Consider the following 26850-nt stretch of genomic DNA (forward strand, 5'->3'; position numbering starts at 1 on the left):
ATCACATACTCTCACACACACAGACATGAAGCGTTGAGTCCTGAAGGACACACGACTTAAACTTATGACAAGATGAGATGAATTCACCCCAGTAAAGAAGAGCAAGGCAACGAAGGGTGTCCCCCTCAGCGATTGAATTTCGACTATTCTATTTTTTTCTCAGGTCAGTTTTTATTTCTCTATTTCCTCATGTTTGGCTTATTGCTCCTGCGTGTCAGTCATAAATACCTTTATCTGTGGCGTTACTAGAGTTTAAATGTATTTATTTTGCATCCAAAGTAATTTAAATGTAGCGTTTATTCTGTGTTTTTCCCTGTTGACTCGGTTTGGCATGCTGAGCGGAACTAGCATTTAAACACCCCCAAAACAGGACATCCTTAATAGAATCTAAATGACTTATTTTTGATAATTTATTGATTATGCATGCTTATTTAAATGCATATAATCGTTTAAGTACTCCTGTTTTTTTCTCTTGTATAAAGCAGATGTATGTTAACGTTATGGCGTTTCTGTCAGTTAGCCTTAGTGCTAATGAGGATGGACGCAGTAATGTCACATTTATGAATATTATGAGTGATTTTTTTCGAGTTATATGTATTTATTTGTCAGTTCCGTCTTTTTAAAAGGGTGCAAATTACTCGTGCTTGCCTTGTGGTCTTATTGAATAACTTTGTTGACGAGTTTTTTTCTCTCTTTTTTTGGTGCAGTGGCCAGTTCCTAGTATAAGGGGTTATGTTTTCCCTGTTATTATTTATTTTTCCTTAAACTTTCAGTTTTGTTTTAATCATTTAATAAAGTGACATTTTAGTTTTAAGATAATCCAGATTTGCAGAATTATACGTGTTTTTGGTGTCTTTGTGACTTCTTTCAGACCTACTAATGAGAATTTTGGCAAACATGCTGAATTGGACTCCTCATATGAGGATATAATCACAACAACATGCTAATTGTGAGGATATGAATGACTTCAATAGAGATCTTTCAACCTCATCTACTTTCTGTCGTTTAACCCAAACACAAATACATCATGGTGTCCATGTACATTAGTTGACCTAAAAACATGGTAAGTTATTGGACGTGAGCGAAACGTTCAAGCAGCAAAGTACACATAATGTTTAACTACTCAATTAGATATCTGAACTTTGCCCCTGTGTAAGGTGTAAAAGCCATCTTACCTGATGTAGAAATTATTTATTTGATTTTACCAGATATATCAAAGAAATGAGCTTGCTTCTTAAATGCATTCATTTTCTAAATGAAGGGTTACTTACAATTATATATATTTTTACACTATAGGCATTGGTTGTCGACACTAAGAAACATTAGCCTAGAAATCTTAACGCACCCTAGCTGTTCAAATCTAATTTACAGCCAGGGTCATCTAGCAACTCTCGCGAGCTTGGAAAAACCAAACTCTGTTCAGGCCAATCACATCGTGTGTAGAGTCGGTGGGTGGGCTTAACATAATGACGGCAGAATTGTGACTGTTCTGCATGCTAAACCAAGAGCTGTGTCTAGGGTTGTAACGATACACTTGTGTCACGATTCGATATCTATCTCGATACTAAACTCACGATATGATGTATCCCGATATTTTAAGGCAAAATAAAGTTTTTTATTTTTTTATTTTGTACTTTCTATTATTATATATTATTATTTGTGTTTTATTACCAGGGCCCACAAATATTCCCCCATTGCATTATTATCCATTATATTCAACATTATGTATAGTTGTTGTATGATTCTATGTAATAATTTCACTGAAACTCTAAACTTAATTTTTTTTTCGCTCGCGCGTTATTCACGCTTTCAATGCAGGCAGCATCTCGCCCCATGCCTGCTATGCCCTGTATCTCCCACTAATAATGCAGTATGTAAGAATGACCCATCTGGAATGCTTTGATTAATCATACTACTAAAACTAAATGTGATCTGGTATTTAAATGATGTTTGCGCTTTCACTAAGGAGTGCCGCTTTAAATTATGTTTGCGCTTGGACCTCGAGGAGTGTCGCTTTAAGTAATGTTTGTGCACTTCAGAAGATCAATGCAATCCGTCACATCTCTAATCGCAAGAAAGCACGTCAGAATGACCGCTCTGAAACTGTAAACGTTTAGTTCATCCAAGCACTTTAATTCTGCATTTACTCCCTCATGTTGTTTTCGCGCGTCACACAATCATTTGAACGTCCGTATTTACTACAGTGTGCGTCGGGATAAATATATTCATCACATAAAGCCATTGTGTCTCTTCAGAAGACTTGAAGACTAAAGAAGACTTGGATTAGACACTCGTTTAGTTATTTTTATATGCCTTTATGACATTCTTTCATCTTTTAAGTTTGAGAGGAATGGACTTTAAAAACGGAGGGACATAAATCCCTCAGGTTTCATAAAGAATATCTTAATATGTATTTGGAAGTTAAATAAAAAACAAATGACATGATGGTGAGGTCATGATGACATTTGTGGTAGCCTACATTTGTTCACTTGTGTTTGGGTGAATTATACCTTATTAATAGGCCTACTATGGCAAGTTGAGCCTTAGATAAAACATCTCTATATCGTGAATCATACAGTTTCCATCAACGAAACATATCGTCATATTTTTATATCGCGATGTATATTGTTACACCCCTAGCTGTGTCCACAATTAAACACTATACACTATGCCATATTCACTATGCACTTACGCTCAACTATGTATTGGATGAACTGTACATGGTTATTTTGCCATTCAGTGTCAGAATCTGATAGATTCACGTGCTCTGGTTGGTTGTAGCATTATACTATTGCTTGCAGAGGGACTGCAACCGTTTATCCCGCCCCCTGGATTTAGCCCTGCCAACAGTGTGTTCCCAGACCCAACTTCATCCTGATGTGGGCCTGGCTTGTCAGGCTAAAGAAACATACTAATCTTAACTGAAATTGGTCAAACAAAAATTATATCTTTGATTGGTACAAGTCTGCTTTCCTGAAGACATGCTTATAACCAAATTTTGATCTGAAGCCAGGCTTGTTTTTAACAGGTCACTTGATCCCAACACTGGGCTGATCTGCAAGCCTTGTTTTTCCATAATGGGGGAAGTGGAATGAGCATTTTGAAGCTCTACACTTTTGGTAATTGCAGATCAGGAGTGCAAAGAGTGGCTTTTATCTTTTGCAGGTCAGCTGTTATGCGGCATGTCAAAACCAGGCCATACATCCCGTTATAGATGTGATAAATTTCCTCACGGTTATTTGTCAGATGATGTGGTGGTGGTGGGCTAGTTTGTTTGTGGTCGTAGCAATCTTCTGCTGTCCTTTTGTTATCTGGAATGGCCAATGAGGTCAAGGTATCACCAATGTTTTGTTTGTTTTTAAGTCTAGATTTCAGTCATATCTTGGAGAACAACTCGAGTTGCAGAATAGCCTGTGAAGTTGTTAGAGTGGGGTACATTTTGCAATACTCAACCCAGAAAGTGTCAACCAGACACCAACCAGACCTATACAGTGTGTGATGCAGAGGCATATCATAATTGTATAGCAATGACAGGCAAATTAAAGGGATAGTTCACCAAAAAAAAAAAGTCTTTCTAACCCCACAAGACCATCGTTCATCTTCGGAATACAAATATTAATAAAATATTTTTGATGAAATCCGAGAGCTCTCTAACTTTAGGCACAATGAACACTTCAAGGCCCAGAAAGGTAGTAAAGACATCATTAAAATAGTCCATGTGACTACAGTGATGAGTACTTTTTGTGTGCACAAAAATAAACAACATCTTTATTCAACAATTTCTTCACGTCTGTGTCAGTCTCCTATGCTGTTGACATAGTAAATACAGTACAGTGTAGGGATGCGCTGATCCGATACTCCTTTATTTCACATATTATATAAATATTAGGGGTGACCCCTAATAGTCGAAGATTCGAAGCATCGATATGCAGGACCGGATTCGATCACTGATCTCATGGTCGAATCTTCGCGGGTGTTATGAAACGAGGATCATACCATTTTGGCAATATGGGGGTGCTCAATATCAGTGTTATAAAGACGTGTCGCGGCGCTGAGCGATCGCCCCTTTAAGGGCACTGAGCTTCGCACCGGACGCGCGCGCCTTTAAAAATCAAACACAAATACACCGACGGCGGCATTCAACACTCTGTCCGCGCGATTAAATGTATATTTCCCTCAAATCGTGAATGTGTACATACTGATTTCACCCTGTGCTACAAGATACACTCATCGTGCAGCTCTTCTGTCAGAAGTCGATTCAAAATTGAGCTTGCGCGGATATAATCACGTCTGCCTGGTGTGAGAGACGGTGCTGAGCTTCAGTCCGGTGTGCGACCCCCGAATGTGCATATAAACGCACTCAAAGTGTTCTTTTCCTCTTTAGCCAGGTATTTTTTAGGTTTATTTATCAAAATGTTCTTTTATATATTTGTGTGAAGGTTCTGTGTTTCGATCGCGGCATTTAAATGTTATGAGAGAACGGTTAATTTACGAATGTGTAGTGTAGCCTAGTTTTGATCACTTTATTAAAAGTGGTGGCTGTGTGCCGTGTGTAAAGTAAAATAAAAATAGTCTTAGCCTCCTACTGGCTAGTGTCCTGCCTTTCCCAACCCGTTTATACCGTTTATTTTTTTCTGGTCTGTGGTTTACACGCACACAGATGATTCGACTATTGGTCGACCATAGAGAGATTCGAAAATTATGATTCGATTGTGTAAATCCTTAGTCGTGGACACCCCTAATAAATATATATAAAAAAAATCATTTCTCTTTCACTTTTTAAACTGTTTTTAATATTTGCATTTTTATTTTTACACATGGTATTCTTATGTGTTATCACTATTTTAATACATTTCTAATCTAAAGTACTTTGAATTGCTATGAAATGTGCTATACAAATAAAATTGCCTTGCCTTGCCTCTGTATCGGTGTCGGCTCCGATACCCCCATTATTTGCTGTATTGTTCAGAAAAAAAACCCCTGTTATTATGCTTGATCTGTAGATGAGTATGGTTTTGCATAAAATGCCTTAATCTTGCTGTAGTTTATTGCCGTTTCTAAATCGTGTTACACTGGACTAGAGCTTGATGGTAACTGAAATTTTAAACTGTTAAAAGAAAAGGCTCAATAACACGTTGCAAAGATAGACACACTAACTCTGTGCATTTATATATTTTCTCTTTATGCTTTGAACTTTTCAGTGCGAAGCGCTGCGTGCTGTGACTCCATGTTGCTTCAAGCGCATCTTCCTGCACATAAGTGCTTTGTGCTGCTCTGTATTGGAGTCTTTCGTATTATAATACTTTTGCGCTACACGGTAAAAAAAAAAAAAATCGAATTGAAAATTGTCTAGTGAGTCATGACTGATCACATATAACATTTTCAGTTCGCCGAATTGAAATTCTGTGAATTGATGCAATTTAATTCACAGAAATTGTGATCAGTCACTAGAAAATTTTCAATTGGAAAACTAATTTTTTTTTACAGTGTATGAAAGATTATAAATAGCCTTTCTTGTACCCTATTTATAATGCTGTTCACGTGAGCTGGCCAATGTCTACAGCATTGGAGACTGACATAGATGAGAAGAAATTGTTGAATAAAGTCGCACAAAAAGTATTCTCGTAGCTTTATAAAATTAAGGTTGCACCACTGTAGTCACATGGACTATTTTAACTATGTTTTTACTGCCTTTCTGGTAGAGATTTTCCGATACCCTCTTTCCCTTCCCAATATGGATTCCGATACCTGGGCTCAGGGTATCGGCCGATACCGAGTACTGATCCGACCTGGGTGTGTATCTGTATATACAGCTGTATAGCCCTGTATGAATTGCTAGAATTATTTCATGGTGTGCACTGTGCTTCAGACTTATCCCTTAATAAACAACAAATGCATACAGTGAACTACTGTATTTATTACAGTGTTTCTTATCTGACATGCATTTTACAGTAATATTATTTATTCTTCTTAAGCGAAAAATAACTTCAGATGCAGCCAAAGTTCTAACACCACAAACGAAAATTTTTTTAGTTTTAGTTTTACAATATAACTGTTTAAAATCTCTAAACAAAAATAATCTCTAAGCAAAACAAGTGAAAAAAGCAACCATCTAGGCATAATTATTTTTATTAGTAGAGAAGTATTATTATAACATAGAGAAATAGCTAAATCTACTAGCCTACAACATAGCCTAATATATTCTGTCAAAGTCTTCACATTAAACCAAACTTTTATTTTGATGGGTTGCCGTGAAGACCTTAGAGTGTCTGTGTTCATGATATGACATGACCGTTTTCTCAAATGAAACGGTAAAGAAATTCTCCTGAAGTGACAGTTTATGTTCGTGTCCTCATATAGTGACATGACCGACTACAAAGACAGAGAGCGTTACTCGTGCGCACCCGCTCCTCCCCACAGAGACGCAGAACATGCAGGATTAATATTTAAATAGTATTTTGCAGCTTAATATTCACAGACACTGGTATATATTCGGCTACAGTCTGGAGCCCTGGGCTTAGATTAACACGGAAGCGACTGAGGGGTACCAAATATACTCGGGAGTTGGTGCTGCAGAAATGTTGGTATTATCACATTTTTAACACTTCAGTACAGAATTTCCAGTCTGAAATACTGCTAAACAGTGGACATACTGCTAACGCGTTTTAATTTCTTCTTTGCTGCTCTAACATTGGTTGCTTGTGGCGAAGAAGAACCATGCAGCAGTTAGGCAATGCTAGTGGTCATAATAACTGTGGATCTTGTTTAAGAATCATGGTATCGGATTGAGTATTTTTCAAGTACTCGCCGATACCGATGCCAGAATTTGTTTGTGGTATCGGTAATATTTTTGATACTAGTATCGAAATCGGAACAACTCTACTTTGTGGGCCTTGAAAGTGTGAGTTATATTTCTGTCTAGTCTATGGAGGGGTCAGAGAGCTCTCGGATTTCATTAAAAATATCTTAATTTAGTTCCGAAGATGAACGAAGTTTAAACTTCCCATTACCAATCAAGAGGTTGATTTATTTGGCAGGCATTTTAAGTTAATTTGGCAAGTAAAAGTATTGATTTAAGCAACCGGTGTCATGTTGAAACGTGCAGAATTGCAGCAGAAGCCCAACTGTTTTTCTATCCGCCTTATGCAATGCAGTGAAAATATACCTTGTAAAGTGAACACTTCTTAAAGCACGATTGAGCACGGCCACCTGTTTGAATGCAGTGAGCCCTGTGGCAGAGGTAGTCCTGACAACTGGACTGCTTACACGGCTTAAGAACCTGTTTGGTCACTTGTCCTGGAGTCGTGGCAGGCTGAAGGGAAGTGTGAAGCAGAAAGGTATACCTTACCTCAGTCTGCAAACCACTGAATGCATTTATACAAACCTCTGAAAGGGAAGAAATACCCAGCAGGTTGGGACAAGCTTTTGTCTTGAACGTGATAGGCAAGTCTGCAAAATAGTATGTGGTTGGGATTGCATTGCCTTCTTTCGAATGGGGATTAAGTGTATTTTTCATCAAGCTTGAAGTGCTTTGGAGTATTTGTGACAATTTTGAGCTTTGGCGGTGTGGCAGACACACTCTGCATTATTTGGGCGGCACGTTGAATGCAGAAACTCTGTTTCACGATTAATAATGCAAACGTAATGCATTTTCCCGTCTACCTCTGACCAAGCCTTTTAGCTAGTCTATGGCATGCCTGAATGAGTAATGTCCTGAATAATCAGGCAAAGGAAAAAGTTAACTTACACAAGCTGACCTCACTTGGTTAGTCTTTTTATAAATGGATGATGTATTAGTCATTAAAAATGTAGAGGACAGTCACAATACTTAGAACTTAATGATCAAATTCAAATTATATACGTGGTATACACTATTATTGAAAAGTTTGGGATTAAGTGTTTTTTTTTTCTTTCGTTTTTCCAGAAAAATTGACAAAGGGCACCTCAAACTGATCAAAACAGTTAAGACATTTACATTTTTTAAACTTAAAATAAAGGAGACTAGTGAAGAAAAACTCACTAGAAAGAAACAAAGCAAACATATACAATACTGGAAAGTATGTATAGCAAGAAAGGAAACATTTAGAAATTAAACAGTTAGAATGTTTGGGAGAATTTAACCATTTTTGTTTTGTCTTTTTAGACTCCGTAACTTTCTGGTGACCCCTTAAAATCTTCTGGATGACCCCTGGGGGTCACTAGACCCCAGTTAACCCTGTGGCAGATCACACATCATGTTTGTTCTCTTTATTTTACAAAAAGCACAACAATTTGTTTTTATTGCACTAGGCCTGGGCATTATGGCAAAAAAAAGAAATCTTACTTTTTTTTCAGAATTCTTGACCGATTCACAATTTTGATATTATTTAAATTTTAACCGGTCAACTTAATAATTTAACTACATTATGACTTGGGTAACATTCTCTTTAGTAACCGTCTGGTTAAAAGAGTTATATTCCAAGTGCACCACACCTGAAGTGATCATCATGGTGTAAATTAATATAAAACCGAAAATATGCATGAAATAAGAAGGCAAATATTGTACAAATGTATATCTTGAATCTATTCTATATACTATATGAATTAAGAAAAATGCTAAATATATGCCTAATATAAGGCTACACAAGTAATAGGATATTATTAGCAGCAAATGCTTTGTGAAAACAGAAAATAACAGCACCTTTCAGCATGTCACCATCATGAAGGTTAGATCAGGCTCAAAAAATCAAGCCTGACCCAACCCGAATCCGTGCACGTTGTGTCCAAACCCGGCCCGGCCCGACACATTAACTGTAATTATGAGCCTGAGCCCGATTTAAACCGACCATGAGAACAAGCCTGTAATGAGCAAAGCGCAGCGAAGCGGACTGGTGAGACTAAAACTAACATTGATAAACTTAAATGAGTTGATAACATCGCTGTTTTCTGCACGGTGACTGTACAGCCGAAAAAAATTTTTTTTTTGCAGTATTGTCCTGTTTAACACTTTGAAGCTGCTTTGAAACAATCGTCATTGTAAAAGCGTGATATAAATAAAGTTGACTTGACTCCGCTCAATAATCCGCAGGTGCGCGCTCATGAACCGCTCACCGGTAAACTGATGTTTGCTCAAATCCAGCTCAGACATTTATCTGTAGCTTACTTTGTTGTAGCCATTAAACAATGTGTTTTTTACTTCATATTTATGTTTAAATATTATAATATTATTTTTACATTTCATCTGATTATGATAAGTGAAAAGATGCGAGTGGGTCAGAAATGATTTAGGTGGTTATTTAGTTTAATATTAAGTTTTGTTTTGTAGAAAGCATGTCTTTCGTTTTGTTTAAATTGTATCTTAATTTAAAAAAAAAAGGTTTCTTCGGCCAATTGCCTGGAGTTAATAAATATAAAGCCAATAGCAGACTATAATTGTGACATGAAGTCGTGGGAGTGATCGCTTTCATTGCTCATGAACTGTAGCGCGCGTCTCATAAATAAACCGAAACTCAGCAGGCTACTTGCCTCACAGACATGAGAAATATGCATATAGAAAGCTTGAAATTTCCACTTTTAAACGAAACGATTCAAAGATATTTAATTAAGCAAAGTGCAGTGTTCACGCGAGCAGCTCTTGACACAGAGCGTTTCTGTTTAGAATGCTTCGCTCCATCACTGCACGAGCTGTGAAAACGCGTGTTTTTACACTAATCCTGACTTGTGCAACTTTGTAGCCTGCACATTTGTTTCTTAGTTGTTGTATTAGTTCTTACTTTGTTAAAAATATATATAATTTCTGATTATAGCATAGCTTTCTGCCCACCCAATTAGACTAGTAAAGTAGGCTAATGATTAAAAAAAATAACGCAATTGATCAAGGGCCCGGCCCTACCCGACCCGAGGATAGTGCCGGGAAATCTCGGGTCGGTTCGGGCTCGGGCTCGGGCAGAGAATCTAAACTCTACACCATCATGCAAACAAAATATAAACATGCAGTAGTAGTTCTTAGGTGTTTGCATTACATTGAGCTATTATTCCTATTGTTATATTGCCGGACATGTTTGGCTGGTGCAATCGTGTCTTGCGTCTTTAACAGCATCTTGTCCATGAAACGGCATGTTTTTCAAAACAATATCGCGCACTGTGTGAACAGCTGCTTAGTGTTCACTGAGTGCGTGTCACACGAGAGCGGTTAATCAGCGCATCTTTATGTGGTTTGATCATTTTCTTTTCTTAAGTGTTCTCATTGCTTTTATCATTGCACATGTAAATATAACGTTTGCTAAGATTTTTAGTCAAAACCGCGATTTCTCGGTTTAAATACAATAAAATCGCAGCAAAACATTAAATTCAAATTTATCTGAAAAAATCACCCACCAAAGTGTACATAAATAAAAGACATTTTCAGTTTTTAATGTAAAACTCCTATTTGTATGTCCAAAATGGACAGTCTCTTTCACACTGGTAATAATGGGTACACACTACAAGATAACCAGGATGATTTGGGGCCAAATTCTCCCCTTCCGACAATCCTAGGTAAAGTCCAGATTATCTTCATGGTTCTACAGATTATTTACAGATTTTCCTGTGGTGTGAGAGGGACTGAATCTGCTCAAAGATACTTTGGAGATGCCCGATTTCAAATCGTAAATATTGTACATGTAGAATATCTACGATCAGAAATCCTGTTGTTTGGAGGAAACTCCAAGGACAAACTTGCACTTGCACTGGGGATTATCATGTAAAACGAAACAGTACCCAATCAGAAAGTGAGCTGGAGAAACTCACTTTCAGCTCGAGCTGTAACATGTAAAGTCTGTGGGTGCTTCTCAATATCCCTCCTCGTTTCCTCGCTCCTCTGTCCTCCATCCTATGACTCGGAAACCAATGGAGCTCAACCATCTTGTAGGACATCTCAATTCTCTTAATTGCACCGCGAGGATCGAGTTTTGAGCGAGGATACACAGGTGTATCTTTTGCGGAAGTGTTTTATTGACCAAACTTCACGTATGCATTAATTATCCTCCCCTTCACATTGTGCCACAGTTTATTAATCATTATTATTATTATTATTATTATGTTTACATGTACAAGACACAAATGTCAAATAACAAAAACTGACAGTTGCTGAATTATATCAAAGCACAAGAAAATGAAAGAAACTAATAGAAAAACAAATAGAAACTAATACTATACAAAGAATAAAAAGCAATTAATAAATCATTTGTTGTTAATAATAACTTGTAATATAAAAAAAAATATATGGCCAAATGTGGTATTTTGTGAAGGTTGAAGCGTACAATATAAATAGTTATCTCTAATGTTCAAGAATCCCGACTAAATCCAGCGGTGCTGAGTCATCATTAATTGACGACGCTTTGAAGTGAAGTTAAAGGGAGCGAGGATGTATCATTTCACTTGATTCAATTCCTCCATCCTCCTTGTGTCTTTTCCTTGCGTCCTTCCATCGCATCCTGAGGGGGCGGAGCTAAGGCGAGAGGAAAGGAAACGAGGATGCACAAATAAGAATTGGGAAGCACCCCATGTTCGCCCGTCTCCACTACTTAATTGAAAAATGTTCTTATTAGTGGTCTACCATGTTTGTTTACTTTAAAGTCACTTTTGATGCGAGAGATATTACGAGATGTCCTGTATTCACAGACGGGACTCTGTTGTTTGTAAATGGAATCTATTAGTCTGGACTCTCACATTTTAAAAATCGTTTAGTGTGGCCCCAGCTTTAGAAAAAAAACTTGAGGGGAAGGCATCGGCGACTTTGACAACCCCAGGGAGTTAAAATAGAAATGTTATTTTAAATTGTAATATTTCATAATATTTGTATTATGTTTCTACTGTATTTTGATAAATGCAGATGTCTTTAAAAAAAAAAAAAAACGACCCCAAACTTTTGATCTGTAGTTCATGTAAAAATAGTCATATAAACTTGTCATATTTGACTCATCCATCATACACAAGCTCACATCAGAGCACTTTCTGTGCATGCTAAACTCACATTTTCACAAGGAGTGACTCATTGCAGATGGTTTGTCGATTCCTACTAAGAACATTAGTGTAGCTGGCTCACCTTCTTAATGAGATCATACGGCTGTGTTCACATGTCTGCTCATTATAGTTGGTTTATGACACTGGCTGGTTTAATAGGAGAGCGAGAGAGAAGACAGATAACAGTTATAATGGCAGCAGATCTGTTTTGGAATGGTGATTGCACAAGGTGTGCTCAATCTATCAGGTTTCAGCTGGCGAGGAGTTCAAAGGCCTGGCTTTGTCTGAGGTCATGCAATGGACCTTGTATATATCTGTGCTGTATTTTTTTGCTGCTTGTGCTTGCCGGTTGGCTTGGGTTGGGCTGCTGATATGCTTGTTGACCTGACCTAACTATTCCTAGTATGGTGTCAGAATAGCAGCATAGTATTTGGCAACAGGACGCTTCCACATGTACACACCCTTATTGTGGACGGTCCCTCAAAGTGCCACAGAAGCAATTACAGTGCATGTGTGAACTTCTATCAAGATGTGAAATTCAGAGCTGGGGCTGTTGGGTAATCAGAGGCGTTATTGGTATTTGTTGATGTCTTTTTTTTGTTAGCCAACTGCTGAACTACTGTTGACTTGAGCTCTTTTGAAGGAGTTCAATCTGCTGAGTGGTTAAGGGTGGTCGCTTATTGGATCACAAGATAAAGTCTTCTGATATCATTGAAACATTGAGTTCACAAGTCTGTTTGGGAGCAAACTCCCTTTTGTCATGTTAATCTTATCCTAAAATGGTTTCTTTAAAGGTCTTGCAGTTATATTTCCAAGTATTTTTGGCTATTGAATTTCTGATCAATTTAGACTGATTATTGACTTATTTTTTAAACGTCCGCACGTATAACAACCATGTAGCAATTGAAACAACAGAGGACAGAGAGGGCAAAGATAATCGCAAGCTTGTTTGTGACCCAAGAACGTTTAGGAAGGCAACTTGAGAAGGCAAATCATTGCACAATAGCACCACAGCCCATCTGCAGTTCAGTTATGGGAAAGAAAACTCCCAAGTGCTTTGATTTGAAAGAGGACCAAATAAAATATAAAAGCAGATTATGTGCATTGAAAAATGCATTGACTCCCTTTGCTGGATTTAAAATAGAAATAGTTTTTGAAGAAGGGAAGTTTTACTGAAGAACTAGGGGGAAGTGAAGCTCAGTATGCTGAAAGTGAAATGTACTTGGATGTGCTAAGTTTTAGGACAACAACATCATTGCACTTTAGTGTTGTCAAAAATATTGACATTTTGATGCATATCAATGCTGAAATATCTGAAAATGTTTGGAATGCCATTTTACAGTTTTAAAAATGTATTTTTTTTTTCAATGGTAAAACTATACGTTTGACAATATTTAACAGTAAATTCAAATATAATGTGGTGTTAAAGGCACAATGTGTCTAAATTAATTAATTCGCTTCCACTTCCTTGCCACACACACATACTCGCTGTCTTTTTAGAATGCATAATGAGCATTTACCGTTTTATTTGAGAAAACTATCATCAAATCATAAACACACAGACACTCAAAAGTCTTCACTGCAACCCATCCAAATAAAAGTTTGGTTTAACTTGAAGAAATTGACAGAAATATTTTAGGCTACTGTTGTACAAAATATTTAATATTATTGTAATATTATTTTAAAAGATTTAATATTATAGTAATGGCTACATAAAAATGTAAAATAGTTCCAATAGATCTTGCTGTGGTACTAAAATTGATAGCGAGAACTAGAATTTTGATGGTATAGGTACCGACTACTGGAATTTGGTATCGTGAAGTCCCTACTCAAATGTATCTAATATGATAAAACGCCACTGCTTTACCTCACATACGCATAAACGGAAGAAGTGGAAGCGGTCGTCTGCAGTAGGGATGTCAATTTTCACAAATTCCCATGATCGATCGTCGTTTAAATTAACGATCAATTAATCGATTAATCGTTATCCTTAATACTGAAATATGCGTCTACAGCAGTGGCTTATAGCCGACAGGATGTGCAATGCTGCTCAAAACGCCATGTTCCTCACCAAATGAATGAGAAGGATTTTTTTTTATCTAAACAAAGGGCTATGGGATTGTAAAATTAGTTGATGCGATTTAAAATTTAATTAAATAACTTATTTAATAACCAAATATAACCTGTAATACAACAAGAACGCCGCCTCAGATCTGTTATTCAGAATATGTGGCGCTCTTCCAAGAACAACGTGCTGAAACGTCACCTAAACCCAATTAATTCAAAACGATTTATTCAAATATTGTTTTCATTAATGTTATGTAATGTGACAGTCCCAATGTGACAGAACTGCGTGAGCTGAAGCTGATGCGCTGAATCAACACTGGTAATTACACTGAAGCTCTTTGCTAGCACATTATTTAACTCAACAAAAGGCTTCCTATATCAGATTAATCAGATTTATATAAAGTTAACAAAATATTACAAATTATATATTCACAAAATGATGCGAATGCACAAGTGAACTTGAATTGTGTTGCTGATATTCATATAGAATGGGAGACGCGTACACGGTGCTCTTCCTGGAACAACGCTCTGAACACACCTAAACCCAATGAATTTACAACCATTTATTAAAATAGTGTTCTCATTTCTGGTATATAATATGATTGTCCCAATCATAGTTATTATGCATTGCTCTGTATGTGCTAAAAGCTAACGCACTGAATTAAAAACCGGTAGCCATCACTGACTGAAGCCATTTTCTAGTGCGTTTTATTTCACTAAAAGAAACGCATTCTTTATGATTGATCACATATATAACCTTACAAAATAAATGTAATATTACAAATTACTTCAGCACAATCTGATGCGAATGTACTAGGTTACTTTTTACTTTTTTACTTTTTAACTAGGTTACATGTGCGAGTTAGAATGCGTTACTCATTGTGCATGCGCTTTTCCTGGAGCAACGCAATGAAACACACGGCAAATAAACCCAAATAATTAACAATCACAATATTTTATTACAATAGTGTTTCCATTAATGTGGTGTAATATGACAGTCCCAATCATAGTCATTATTAGTGCTGTTGGAGCTGCACGCTGAAGCTGATCACCGCCACGCTTTTTACTACCGCTCGCCTCTAACGCTAATTATTAACCAAACGCATCCTTATGAGATAAATCAGCTATAGATAGGCCTGCACAAAATAAACACAATATTACAACTTACATTTGCACAAAACAAAAGGCTGCGAATGCACATGCAAACTTGCAGTCATGATGAATGAGTAACTCCAGCTGTAAAATGGTCCCAAATAGAACTCGGGCACGCTCGCTTCATTTTTCCTCCCGTTTCGCGGTTGAGCCGCACGCACGCGCATGACCCTGCTTAAACGATGATCGATAAGTCTTATCGATCAAATGTCTTATCGACAATTAATCGATCATCGATTAATCGTTGACATCCCTAGTCTGCAGCATAATAAAAGCTCAGCAAAATCAAGGCATCATCAAGCTACGCATTTGTTTTGAATAAGCAACCTCTAGCAGCAGAAAATTACATATTGTGGCTTTAAACCATACAGACACGACTATACCATGCACCTTTATCCTTTATAGTTTGGACATAATGCACCAAGACACTTTCAACAAACTCAAAGGCTCCTCTGTTTAAGAGAGCAGCTGAAAATCCTTGGGTTTGTACCGTGAGAGGTGTGTGGCTCTGATTTATGTTCTTATGTTTTTACAGCGTCCGAGATCTGGAAAGATCTATGAAAGCCATTGTAGCAGCTGGTCTGTTTTAGACGGTCTGGAAATGGCATTGTGTAAGCTTTACAGCCGCCCCACCTCTCCTTTTGAATGAGTGCCATTGTTTTTGGAAAAGCTTGAGCAAGTTCAGGTAAAGGAAGTGCGATATGAGAAGTTCTCAGGCCTTTAAAGGACACTGTATGTGCATTTTGAGGTTGTGTATTTTTTTAATGTTTTATTGTAGTAGTGACTGTTTGTCTTGCATTTTGTTTTGCTTGCATCGCTGCATGTAAAGGTTGTTGTGCACATTCTGCACTAAGTCCCCGTTCTTCAGCGAAGGTCCAAAAGTATTGATTATCTTTGCCATTTATAGGCATGCAAGGATCTTGAATAGCCCATTGGCTCCTTATCAGACCTGCGTTTATATCCTCTGGCAGGCGCACACGTGCTTGTAAGCGGAGCCCTCCTGTCCCGGCCAATCACAGCTGCTTAGGTGAAATTCTGGAGGGTGTCAGTCAGACCAATAAAACCACGTGCTGTGCTGAGGACTGTGTACATACTATCCTCTGTAATGGAATACTGTGCAAATGTCGGTCCGGGGGAATTTACAATGCATTGACTGGCCGAATAGCTTGGATGAATGTGAGTAAAGTGGTTTTTGTTTTGTTTTTTGTCGTCATTTTGGATGTCAAAAGAAAATACTTCAGAGAAAAACTTCTAGCTGTCTGTTAGACAGTTGCTCATTTGAGGGTCCACGGACCTCAGGAGCTGCATGAACATGAGTACGCGGAAAACATGGATAGAAAGAGGAAATGAAGTTATCTGTGCTTTGTTTTGGTCTCTCCGTTGAGACCATGTAATCTTGTGCACTGGTGAGCTCAGTCAGTGTCCGTTTTATTAGCAAGCGTTTCATTGAGGACTCATGTATGGGACATGGGGATACTGTTCCAAAAATATTTTTTTTCCCCAAGCTTATCTGCTATTCATGGGTGAAGAATCTCTTTGAAAACAAACTGCTTGGCTGCTTTTCTAGCCCCTGGCGAGAGAATGGGCATAAAAGATCCAGAGCCATGTGTTCTGTTCAGCATGTTCACATGCACGTTTATATGCTATTTTATTTCTGGTTTATTTATTTTTTTGTTATCATTTTGACTTTACATTACATACTTTTATAGGCTTACTGCTGCAAGTAGTTTTTTTATGCGTGTAATAATGTAAAATTATGCATTAAATCTGAACTAATTCTTAACAAAATGGTGCTGTGACCCAGTTTGTTACCAATTCAGGTTATTACAGCTTCTTCCCATCATTGTCCCCTGTCTCATATGTAGGTTTCTGTGTCTCTCTTTGTGATAGCCTAGTTATTTTGGAATTACACCCGCACAAGTGGTTACTGCACACTGCATAGGCTATTTAAGGCAAACTGTGGTTCCACTAGTCTTTGAATATGTACAATTCCTTTACACAGTCAAGAGGTCAATCTGTGACGCTCAAGAGGTCAATCTGTGATGCTTTGATGTAGGGTTGAAACTAGAAATGCACCAATGTATCGGCTGCCTATATTTACAAACATCAGCATATCAGCTATAGCATGGAAAAGGCTGATATAACAAACCGATGGTTTATTAATTAACTGCGTGAAAGCACTGAGCTGTATAATGTTTGTTGAATAATCCAAGATTATTATGTAATATTCCTGCTGCGCCGCTGTCTGTGTTTTAATCTAAATTAAACAACAAAAGACCACAACATTTTTTTACTACTCTTAAGTAACTTTCATAAGGGTTAATTTCCACGTGCTGAAAACGCAGATGGAATCCAGTCATAAAAACAGAATTTACTGCATAATGTGGAATGTCACAAATTGTCAAAGTTTGATGAATAAATAAAACGCAGGACACTTAAATCAAATCGTGATATACAATGTGTTTTTGCAGCGTTGCACATTCACAGACACTAGTATATATGTAAACCTTTGATGCTCTTCACAGAGCGGTCACACAAATACACATTGTGCGTTTGAAAGCAGTGCTATCAATGGGGGGCAGTTTGACCCAGTACTGAATACTACCGGTGCTCCAGAAGGGCTGCTATTGTTACTTTTTTTAAATGTACAGTTTCATGTTCTGTAGGGGCACAATATGTGTAGCCATTGCACACGGTGAGAATTACCGCAACAAAATGGTACTAGAGAACATGTAGGGCATGTTATGTTCACCACTAACCAGTGTGCAGAACGTTTTAAAACCTAAAGTGGTTATTCAGTGTATTTTCATGCACAACTATAGCATATTGCTGGTAACTATCAAAAATCAGCTTGGATGATGCAACAAAACACTGTCAGGTTTTGAAATGATGTTTTCTCTAATATTGGCTTTAAAATTAATCAGTCCGGTTAATTGCCATGAATTGATGTGTGCAGATTGGGTTTTGCCTAAGCTGTTTATATGAGCTACATGGTTATTAAGAATAATCTGTGTAAGATTATGCATATAAACACACTCGGTTGCATTCATATTTTGCCGATGCTAAAAGAGTGGCTTGCCAGTTAGGACTACTACACAACAAAGCTTTACAAACCTAGGAACACAGTAACATGAGACCTTCTGCAGTAAAAGGTTCCAGAACTGCTTAGATGAGCTTAGAAGTCCCAAATATGAGCTAGTACAGACAGAGATGTGTGCAAGACACTGTGAGACCACAGAAAGAGAACTGAAAGGGGTTAACAGTAAGCGTTTTATTAGTTAACACCAAGTCAAGGGCTTAGGAGTCTTTAGAAGTTTCCTGGTGGAAATACCTTCAGCTGTTCTAATGGATACTTTTACTACTAATAGAACTGTACAAACTGATAAAAATATCTGCAATAAATTAACTAACTAGGCTATAAAAAAAGTTGATATACTATTAGGGTCTTATGTTTCAAAACTGTCCTTATATAGACTCTGCACATGTGTATTCAGGTTGGAAAGCCAAGCTGTTGCTCAATTTTGTCCATCAATGTTTTGCAGTGAGGCTGGCGTCCTGAGCTCTTCTGTTGGGAGACATCGCTCTTACTGGAGGGAGGAACCTAATGCCTCAGAAATGTGAAACTATCAGTTACTGCAACCCCACCCCTTACCGGGAACCACGGTTACGAGCCTCCAATCCGCCATCAGTCTGGAGGTAATTAGTACTTACTGCACTCAAGCCTATACATGACATCACACATTTTGAGGATAATTTGATGGTAATTCACTCACTTACATTTGTTTAGATGGATTGAATCCACTTTGGTTTCTGCTGTTCATTTCCAGAAAAAACAACATAAACTCTCTTTCATCTGTTCATCATCATCACGGATGTCAACCTCCATCAGGGGTGTTTTTCATTATTTTGTTTGGACACGACAGCCAACATCAGCCCTCAGCGAAATGTTTTTATAACAAAAACTTTAAAGATGTTTAGAACGCATATATTGAATCGTCTGCTGAGCAGTGGCGGAACTGTTAGCGCACATTGAGCCATAGTTCTCATGCTGACAATTTCGCATCCCATCTTATTATAGCAAACAAGCGTTGCTTTTAGCATATCGTGCTGTCCAGAGGGTGGAGAAAAACAAGCTGCATGTGTTTAGCTTCACAAAAATGTGAGATCCTGCTCGTGTCTCGCCTGTAGTTACCCCTCTGTTGTCTAGTCTCGCCAAGCTACAACCACATAAGCTATAGTTTGCGATGACACATGGTGAAGTGTGCAGACCCAGATGCTCAGCCTTTTCTGTAGGAAGAACAGTGTTACAACACATTTGGAGCAAAGCAGTCTTCATAACCGTGACCTCATCAAAGTAGTCTTCATAACCGTGACCTCATCAAAGTAGTCTTCATAACAGTGTCCTCATCCTTGTTTAATTTTCTTCCCCCAATCAGTTGAACAGGTCCTCTGACAGGCCCCTTATAGAGGAAGTCATGAGCATTTACAAGAAGAGGGGCGCAAACAAATCTCCTATTAACTGAAGCAGTGTGCTGATTCCAGTATGAGCTCACGTCATCCTTAACATTACTCATACTGATGGTTTGCTTTTCACTTGTGGGTATTTGTTTTCTTTTTACATAATGCTGTTATGCTTTTTTTGCCCTTAAATTATCATTAGCTCACACATGTGTTTTGGCCCGTGGTCTTAAGGAAACTCTGAGTTGTGAGTGCAGTGAGGGCAAGGGCTGGGCGGCAGCTGTATGTTGTTGCCAGGTTGTGTAATGAGTAAAAATCAGCATTTGAGTGCCAGATAGGAGCTGGCGTGCCTCCAGGGTAATCATACTCCTGTCCAGCGATGGTGCTGCAGTGTGTTTCAGTGCAAACTGGGAGGTTCTTTAGAGATTTTGAAGTAATCCCTACAGTCAGACAGTCTCTTTTATATGGTATTTTGTCATCCGTCAATACAAAAGTCAAATGAAATGTTTAACTTTTATCATTTCGTGAACAAAGGGGGGAAGCTAGCTATCTAAATGTGTTAGCTTTTTATTTCAGCGGTGACATTTTAATCAGACTACATTGTCTTTTGTGTGTCTTGTCAAGTTATTTCCAACTGTTGAATTGATGTACCTCTAAAGTGAATCTACTATGTTTGAGCTTTTGCTAGCACAAAAAAAACATTGTAAGTGCAGGAAGTCCAAGTCAGGGTTGTACCAGGAAATGTGAGTGTCCCCATATCCAATCAAAGCCACTCTTTACTTTCCTTTTGTGTTGTCCCACTTTTTATCCAAGACACCAGCTCAACCAAATGATTCTGACCTTACAGATTGCTCTCTCCTGCTGTTTTCCACAAAGGAAGGTTGGCACAGGAGGAGATGTGCAGGGCTATGCACGTTTTCCAAGGACACCAAATGGTATTCTCTCTTCTCAATGGACATGGCACTTTCCATGTTTGCCATCCAATAAATGGCTGCAACCCACATACCGCCCCCCTTTTTGAGCAAGCTTGCCACCTCCCACCCTCACTTTGGCTCTGAAATAACTGTCCTCACTGTCCGAATGCCATCCCATGTGGTCACGTGAGAATCCCTAGTACATCTTTATCAGGTCTGAATCTGCAGTGGAAGAATGCCTTATATGCACTTGTCTTTTGAGAGTTCAGTCCTCCCACACGTAGATACTGCTATTGGTGGTGCTGCAGGCTTGTTTGTAGGGCAGCTGTGTCCATGTCAGCTGAGTGCTTGTGTTAGAGCCCAGCTGTGTCTGGACCTGGGTGGCTCTGCTCCCATTATGTCAGCCTAAGGGGCGAGAGGGAACAGCTAACCCTTGTGCTCACTGTGAAACTACTTCTGCTGGAGGTGTTATTTGCCATTTTGCATGTTTTACAACAAAAAGGATCATCTGACCCAAACACATTCCTAAAAACCTGCTGCGCTGACTTTTAAACAATTTCCATTTCCATTATTTTGCATCGTTTTAGTACAGCTGACGTGCTACAAAATGCTCTGTTGTAATGTCATGAATTGGGCATATTAAAAACATACATTTTGGTATTGAGTTTCCTTCATTGACTAGAGACATCTTAAGGAAATAGTGGAGTACCCCCAGCACTTTGGATGTCTTATTCAAAGATACCTGTACATGGGTCCGTTCGTCGTACCTCACTTAATACATCTAGGATGATTTGACTGATCCCAAATCTTTTAACTCACAATGTAATGACATCATGACATCATTTGGAGCATCAAATGAACCCGTCTCTTGCATGATACCCAGAAATTTTGAATATTCTGATCTAATATGATTTCTGACCTGTAAGGTTGCCAGAATAATAATCATACACGGTGTGTTAATAGGCCAGAGGAGAACTGGCACCCCGACTGAGTCTGGTTTCTCCCAAGGTTTATTTTTCTCCATCATGCCCTGATGGAGTTTTGGTTCTTTGCCACTGTCGCCTTTGGCTTGGCTTGCTCCGTTGGGGACACTAAAATTATGGTCTAAGTTATTCAACTAAATATACAAATAAAATTAATTAATTAGGTCTTGTTTAATTCTATAAACTATAATACTGATCTGCCAACTTTGTCGCTATATGATAAATTAAAATAAGCTGATAACAAATCAAATCAAATCAAAACAAATTTTGTTGCAATATTGTCCTATTTAACAATGTGAAGCTGCTTTGAAACAATCGCCATTGTAAAAGCTCTTTATAAATAAAGTTGATTGATCGATTCGCAATTTTATAGTATTTGTCCACCCGTAACATTTTTATTTCATGGTTGTAATTAATTTTTTTTAATTAAATTTAAAGCAGATTTGTTTTTCGTGATGGTATTAACGTTTATCAATGATCAAGATCGAATTATCTGCATCTCTTGCGCTGCATCAAGCCACTCGACTTAATATCCATCATCACACAAATGAATGCACGACGCAGGTTAAATGCACGTGTGTAAACCTCCAATACAACTATAAAGGAATTATTCCATCACAAATAAATCTCTCAATCAAGTGTCTGTGCCTAAAGTATTATACGCACCTTTTACACAACAGTATAATAATAATTTCAAATAAAATATTTATTATTTACATTATTATTATTATTATTTACAATTATTATTGTATTGCCTCATGTTCAGTAAGGAATTCTTGTAGTAAAGTAGCAGTGGCTGGGACAGATTTTAAGTATCACCTCAAGATGCAATCTAATCTTGTTTACATGAAATAAGCTGCTCCCGAGCAGGTTTAAGCTTACGGACCTGTTGCTATGACAAGTCTAGGATGAGCGTCGACGAACCAAACAATCCAAGATCATGCGAAATTGTCAACAATTACATCCAGCTAACTGAGCTAGCAACATACGAAGAATGGACCCCGGCTCATTAGTAAAGACTCCAAGAACTCAGATGAGTGTATCGGATAAGTGAGACATAAAAATTGTGCAGAGTTGTGGGTACTCCAGATTGAACCATGGTTGGAAACCACTGAAATAGTCTACCTGAAAATGAAAATTATCACTTTATTCCACCTTATATGTTTAGCAGAACTTGGCTCATATTTGAAGTCTTCTGAAGCATACTAGGGGTGGGTAATATGACCAAAATTTTGGTAACGCTTTACAATAAGTTTCATTAGTTAACATTAATTTACTACACTAGTTAACATGAACTAATAATGAACTGCACTTATAAAGCATTTATTTTTCTTAGTTAATGTAAATGTTAACATTTACTAATACTTTATTAAAATCATTAACATCATTAAAATCATTAACATTGGTTAGTTGTGAACTTGCATGAAAAATCATAACTAATGAAACCTTATTGCAAAGTGTTAATCAAGATATGAGTCATTTTATTTCACGATCACATGATAGTTATTTTTGCTTATTGCTTATTAGTTACGTTTTTTTATTAAATTAAAATGGCAAATTTAATAATTCTTATCACCATTTTCAATAAAAAATAAATAAAAATACTGGCCTAAAAAAACTCTCAAGCTTACTGAAGACTAGTAAACCATGATAAAGAAAGAGCAAAACAAACTACATTAGAACAAAGGCATAAATTAAACTACATAAAATGTAGAAAGTAATCAAATGTATAAAAAAATGCCAATATACCAAAATCTTAACGGTTGACAAATTTCTACTGATGAATCGTGTCTACTGGTATATCACCCACCACTAAGCCATACACATGTTTATTTTTCATTTTAAGAATTTAACTTTCATGCATTTCTTTTTATCTGCCAATTATTGGATCACCTTTAAGCTTTTTTTTTTTAATTCTTTCTCTTTTCTTTTTTTTATCCCTTTTGTTTAGGTTTACCACCATGCACCTCAAGCCATACCCCAAACCACAAGATCAAGAGATACATCTGGAATCTGTGCACGATGGAACAAGAGGCCTCCATGCCGACCAGCAGGGAGTGCTCAGGAAAGAGTGGGGCGCTCGCCAGTCGTGTGGCCTCATGGGCTCATCTGGCAACGGCACAGCCAACCGTAGTCCCCTCGGTGTTATCTCCACCAACACCCTCCGATGTAACATAAACAGTGGGACCAATGCACCAAATAGAGTTAGTGGAGCACGCAAAAGCAGAGCATCTTCTGTCACAACATTTACCAGTTCTTTAGTTCTGCTCTCACCTTCGACTGGTTTGGAGAATGAAGGCTCACTTAGGATCTACCAAGGGGAGGATGCAGAGGGATCTTTGGATATATGGGCTGTCATTAAACCTGGGAACACAAAAGAGAAAATTGCCATTTTTGCAGCTCAGAAGTGTGGCAATACTTGCAATAGTGTTATTGACAACACCTCAACACCTCAAGAAACAGAAGCCATTGCTCCAGAGCTGCGCACTGTCTCTGTGAAAAACAAAGGCTGCTGGGATGGTGACTGGTCTGTGGCTAAGCGCAGGAGGAGGTCTGGAAACCCAGACAAATTGAAAAGTGTAGAACCTCCTTTACCAAAACCTGAAATACAGAAAGTATCTCAACAAGAAGCCCTCAATGAGAACATCAATCCATGCCAAGAAGTTGCAGAGGATGCTGTCAGAATGGAGGGAGAGGAAGATGAAAAGATTCTCTCTGTGGTGGAGATGGTGGCATACTTGGAGCAAAGAGCCAGTGACCAGCAGGTTAGCTCCAAACCCCCATCTTTACGAAGCACCAGCAGCATCACTTTGTCCAAAGTTGGAACGGTCTCTCAGCTTGCAGAGCAGCAGTCCAAGGTTGCAGAACCGCTGGAGGTCCAGGAGGAGGAAAGTGAGTCTGTTCGAGTTCTGGATATGGTGGCCAAGTTGGAGTCTCAGTGCCTGAGCAGACAAGGCCTCCGGGAAGGCGGAGGAGACCTCTCTCGAAGCAGCAGCTTACGAAGGAAGGTGGGACGTGTGCTTCTAGCAGGGTCAGAACCTTACCTGCTGCCATCACAGCCAGTGTCACCTACTGTCCCTCAGGACTGTAGAGCTGAGAGTGTCCCACAAGATCAAGCTAGTGAATTAGACAATCTGCGTTCCCCATCTAAGACCCTTGAGTTGACAGAGTCCTTGCAGTGTGGTCTTGATAACAGCACCCTTAAGGAGGAAGAAAGTTCTTGCATTGTAAGAGAGGAAACTAGCACAGCTGTTGAGATGGTAAATAACCTTCAGTCCTCATCAAAGGATGCCAGCTCAGAGTGCAATGAGGAACCACTACCAGGCATGTTGTTTTTTGCCAAATCTTCTCCTCAGCCTCTGAAAGAGCTGAACCTACCATCCTCATCAAAGAGCAGATCTCAGAACAAAGAGCCTCCACACATACAGGAAATTGAGCGTTCTGTGGACACTTTAGTGTCTTTCAGAGAGGAGAGTATAGATGGACTTCTGGGTGAGCAAAATCATCAAAACTTTGAGGAGACAAAGGGAGTAGAGACTTGCGTAGTTAGTCAGGAGTCTGTGCCTTTTCCATTACGCCGCCTAGTGTCTCATGAATTCCTAGAAACTCGCTTTAAGATCCAGCTACTTTTGGAGCCTCAGCAGTACATGGCTTTCCTGCCTCACCACATCATTGTAAAGATATTTTGCTTGCTGCCTACGGAGAGCCTGGCTGCCCTCAAGTGCACCTGCCATTACTTTAAATTTATCATTGAGAGTTATGGCGTACGGCCGGCAGACTCTCGTTGGGTTAGTGATCCACGCTACAAAGACGATCCCTGCAAGCAGTGCAAGAAGCGGTATGACCGCGGTGATGTTTCGCTCTGCCGATGGCATCATAAGCCCTACTGCCAGGCACTGCCATATGGCCCAGGCTACTGGATGTGCTGCCGCAGATCTCACAAAGACACACCTGGATGCAACGTGGGACTTCATGACAACCGCTGGGTCCCTGCCTTTCATAGCATCAACATGCCAATTTACAAGAAAAACAGAGACACTGACGAGGACTCATAGTGTGCCAGAAAGACACATGCAGTGTGCTTTACGTGAGAGTAACTATTTGAATGGGTGTTTTCTGTGCCTGCGTGTTGCCAATAAGCATGTGCGCTTTCGATGTATAGTGCTTAATACAACCAGGTTGCTGATACTAATAAGAAATTGCTGGGTCTCTGTACTTCTACTCTGCCAACCAAACCGCAGTTCTCCTGTCAAAAACCCTCCTCAGGTCTTTAATGTTGGTCTGCACTTTAACCTTTTTAGATTGAATTTTGCAGAGTTCTATCTGGGTACTGCTTGATGATTTTTACTTCGAGTAAGCATTAATGACTAACTTATTTTCTCAATCCACCCACCATTCTTTTTCTGTTCTTTATCACACCCTGGCACTTCCTGCACTGATGTTGACTTCGCTTTGGCTTGCAATATTAAAAATATTTAAGCATTAGTTCTGTTAGTCTCCCAGTGTACTTGCAAACACAAAATCAATCAAACTCATTGGCCAGTAGGGAAACGTTCAGCGAGGTCACAAAGAGTTATTGATATTTACTTCGTTTCCCCATCATCTCTTAGTATCTCTAATAAGTCCTGGGATATTCGGTGGCGCGATGGCTTTACGACTTCATGGGATTGACTTTGAGGTTGTTCTGAGCCCAGATGTTTACATTGTACATAGCACAGAATCCTATATATCATAACAGTGATGAATGATGGCACGAGTGTGATGAAATGCATTTAATCTTAATATGGGGTAAAACGCCTTGTTCTTTTTATGCTAACTTTGTGTATAGATATCTATGTAAAATGGTCACTCTTGTTCTGCAGTGGGTCTCTTCTGATAAACCCCTGTAAACAGGTGGTGCATATTCTTCTCAATTTTTAAGTATTGATATGTATGATGTATTGTTTCTTGACTGGAAACATTTGAATGTGGGAAGAGAGTTTCTCCATTGTGACCGTAACTAACTGAACACCATCTGAAAAAAAGAAAAAATCATTGCAGTATATACTGTTTTCCAAAGTGTGTCAGATTTTTAAAAATTATTAATGACATTGCTGTGCTCTGCCTGTTAAGGCATTTTACTTCAATAAAGTATATCTTTAAGAATTTGTAACCCATATTCTGCTCTCCCTTTTTTGCTTGTTTTAGCCAGTTAATGTATGGTTTTCAAATTCACATTAGTGAGGGAAAGATATGGGTCAATAAAAAGCCTGCACATTTCTGTTGGTTTCCCATGGAGAGCTGGCAGTACATTT

General features: G+C 38.5%; 1 protein-coding gene across 2 annotated transcripts; it reads left to right on the plus strand.

Annotated features, from left to right (window-relative positions):
* On the plus strand, positions 1 to 26712 carry fbxo34 (F-box protein 34). 2 transcript variants are annotated; one of them, XM_067455916.1, is made up of 3 exons: positions 1 to 163; positions 18744 to 18897; positions 23508 to 26712. In XM_067455916.1, the coding sequence occupies exons 2-3, from the start codon at positions 18806 to 18808 to the stop codon at positions 25609 to 25611; spliced, it is 2196 nt and encodes a 731-aa protein (XP_067312017.1). In that variant the 5' UTR covers positions 1 to 163; positions 18744 to 18805; the 3' UTR covers positions 25612 to 26712. The 2 variants fall into 2 exon arrangements, with proteins under 2 accessions (XP_067312017.1, XP_067312018.1); XM_067455917.1 differs by lacking the exon at positions 1 to 163 and adding an exon at positions 16234 to 16377.
* The last annotated feature ends 138 nt before the right edge of the window (positions 26713 to 26850 follow it).

The sequence above is a fragment of the Pseudorasbora parva genome, chromosome 10, assembly GCF_024679245.1.
Source record: "Pseudorasbora parva isolate DD20220531a chromosome 10, ASM2467924v1, whole genome shotgun sequence".
NCBI lineage: Eukaryota > Metazoa > Chordata > Actinopteri > Cypriniformes > Gobionidae > Pseudorasbora > Pseudorasbora parva.

Bases quoted from the DNA above. Each gene is read 5' to 3' on its own strand.
- fbxo34 (XM_067455916.1), top strand. From the start codon at position 18,806: ATGCCTCAGAAATGTGAAACTATCAGTTACTGCAACCCCACCCCTTAC. The intron at 18,898-23,507 runs GTAATTAGTACT...CCTTTTGTTTAG, and splicing joins AATCCGCCATCAGTCTGGAG to GTTTACCACCATGCACCTCA.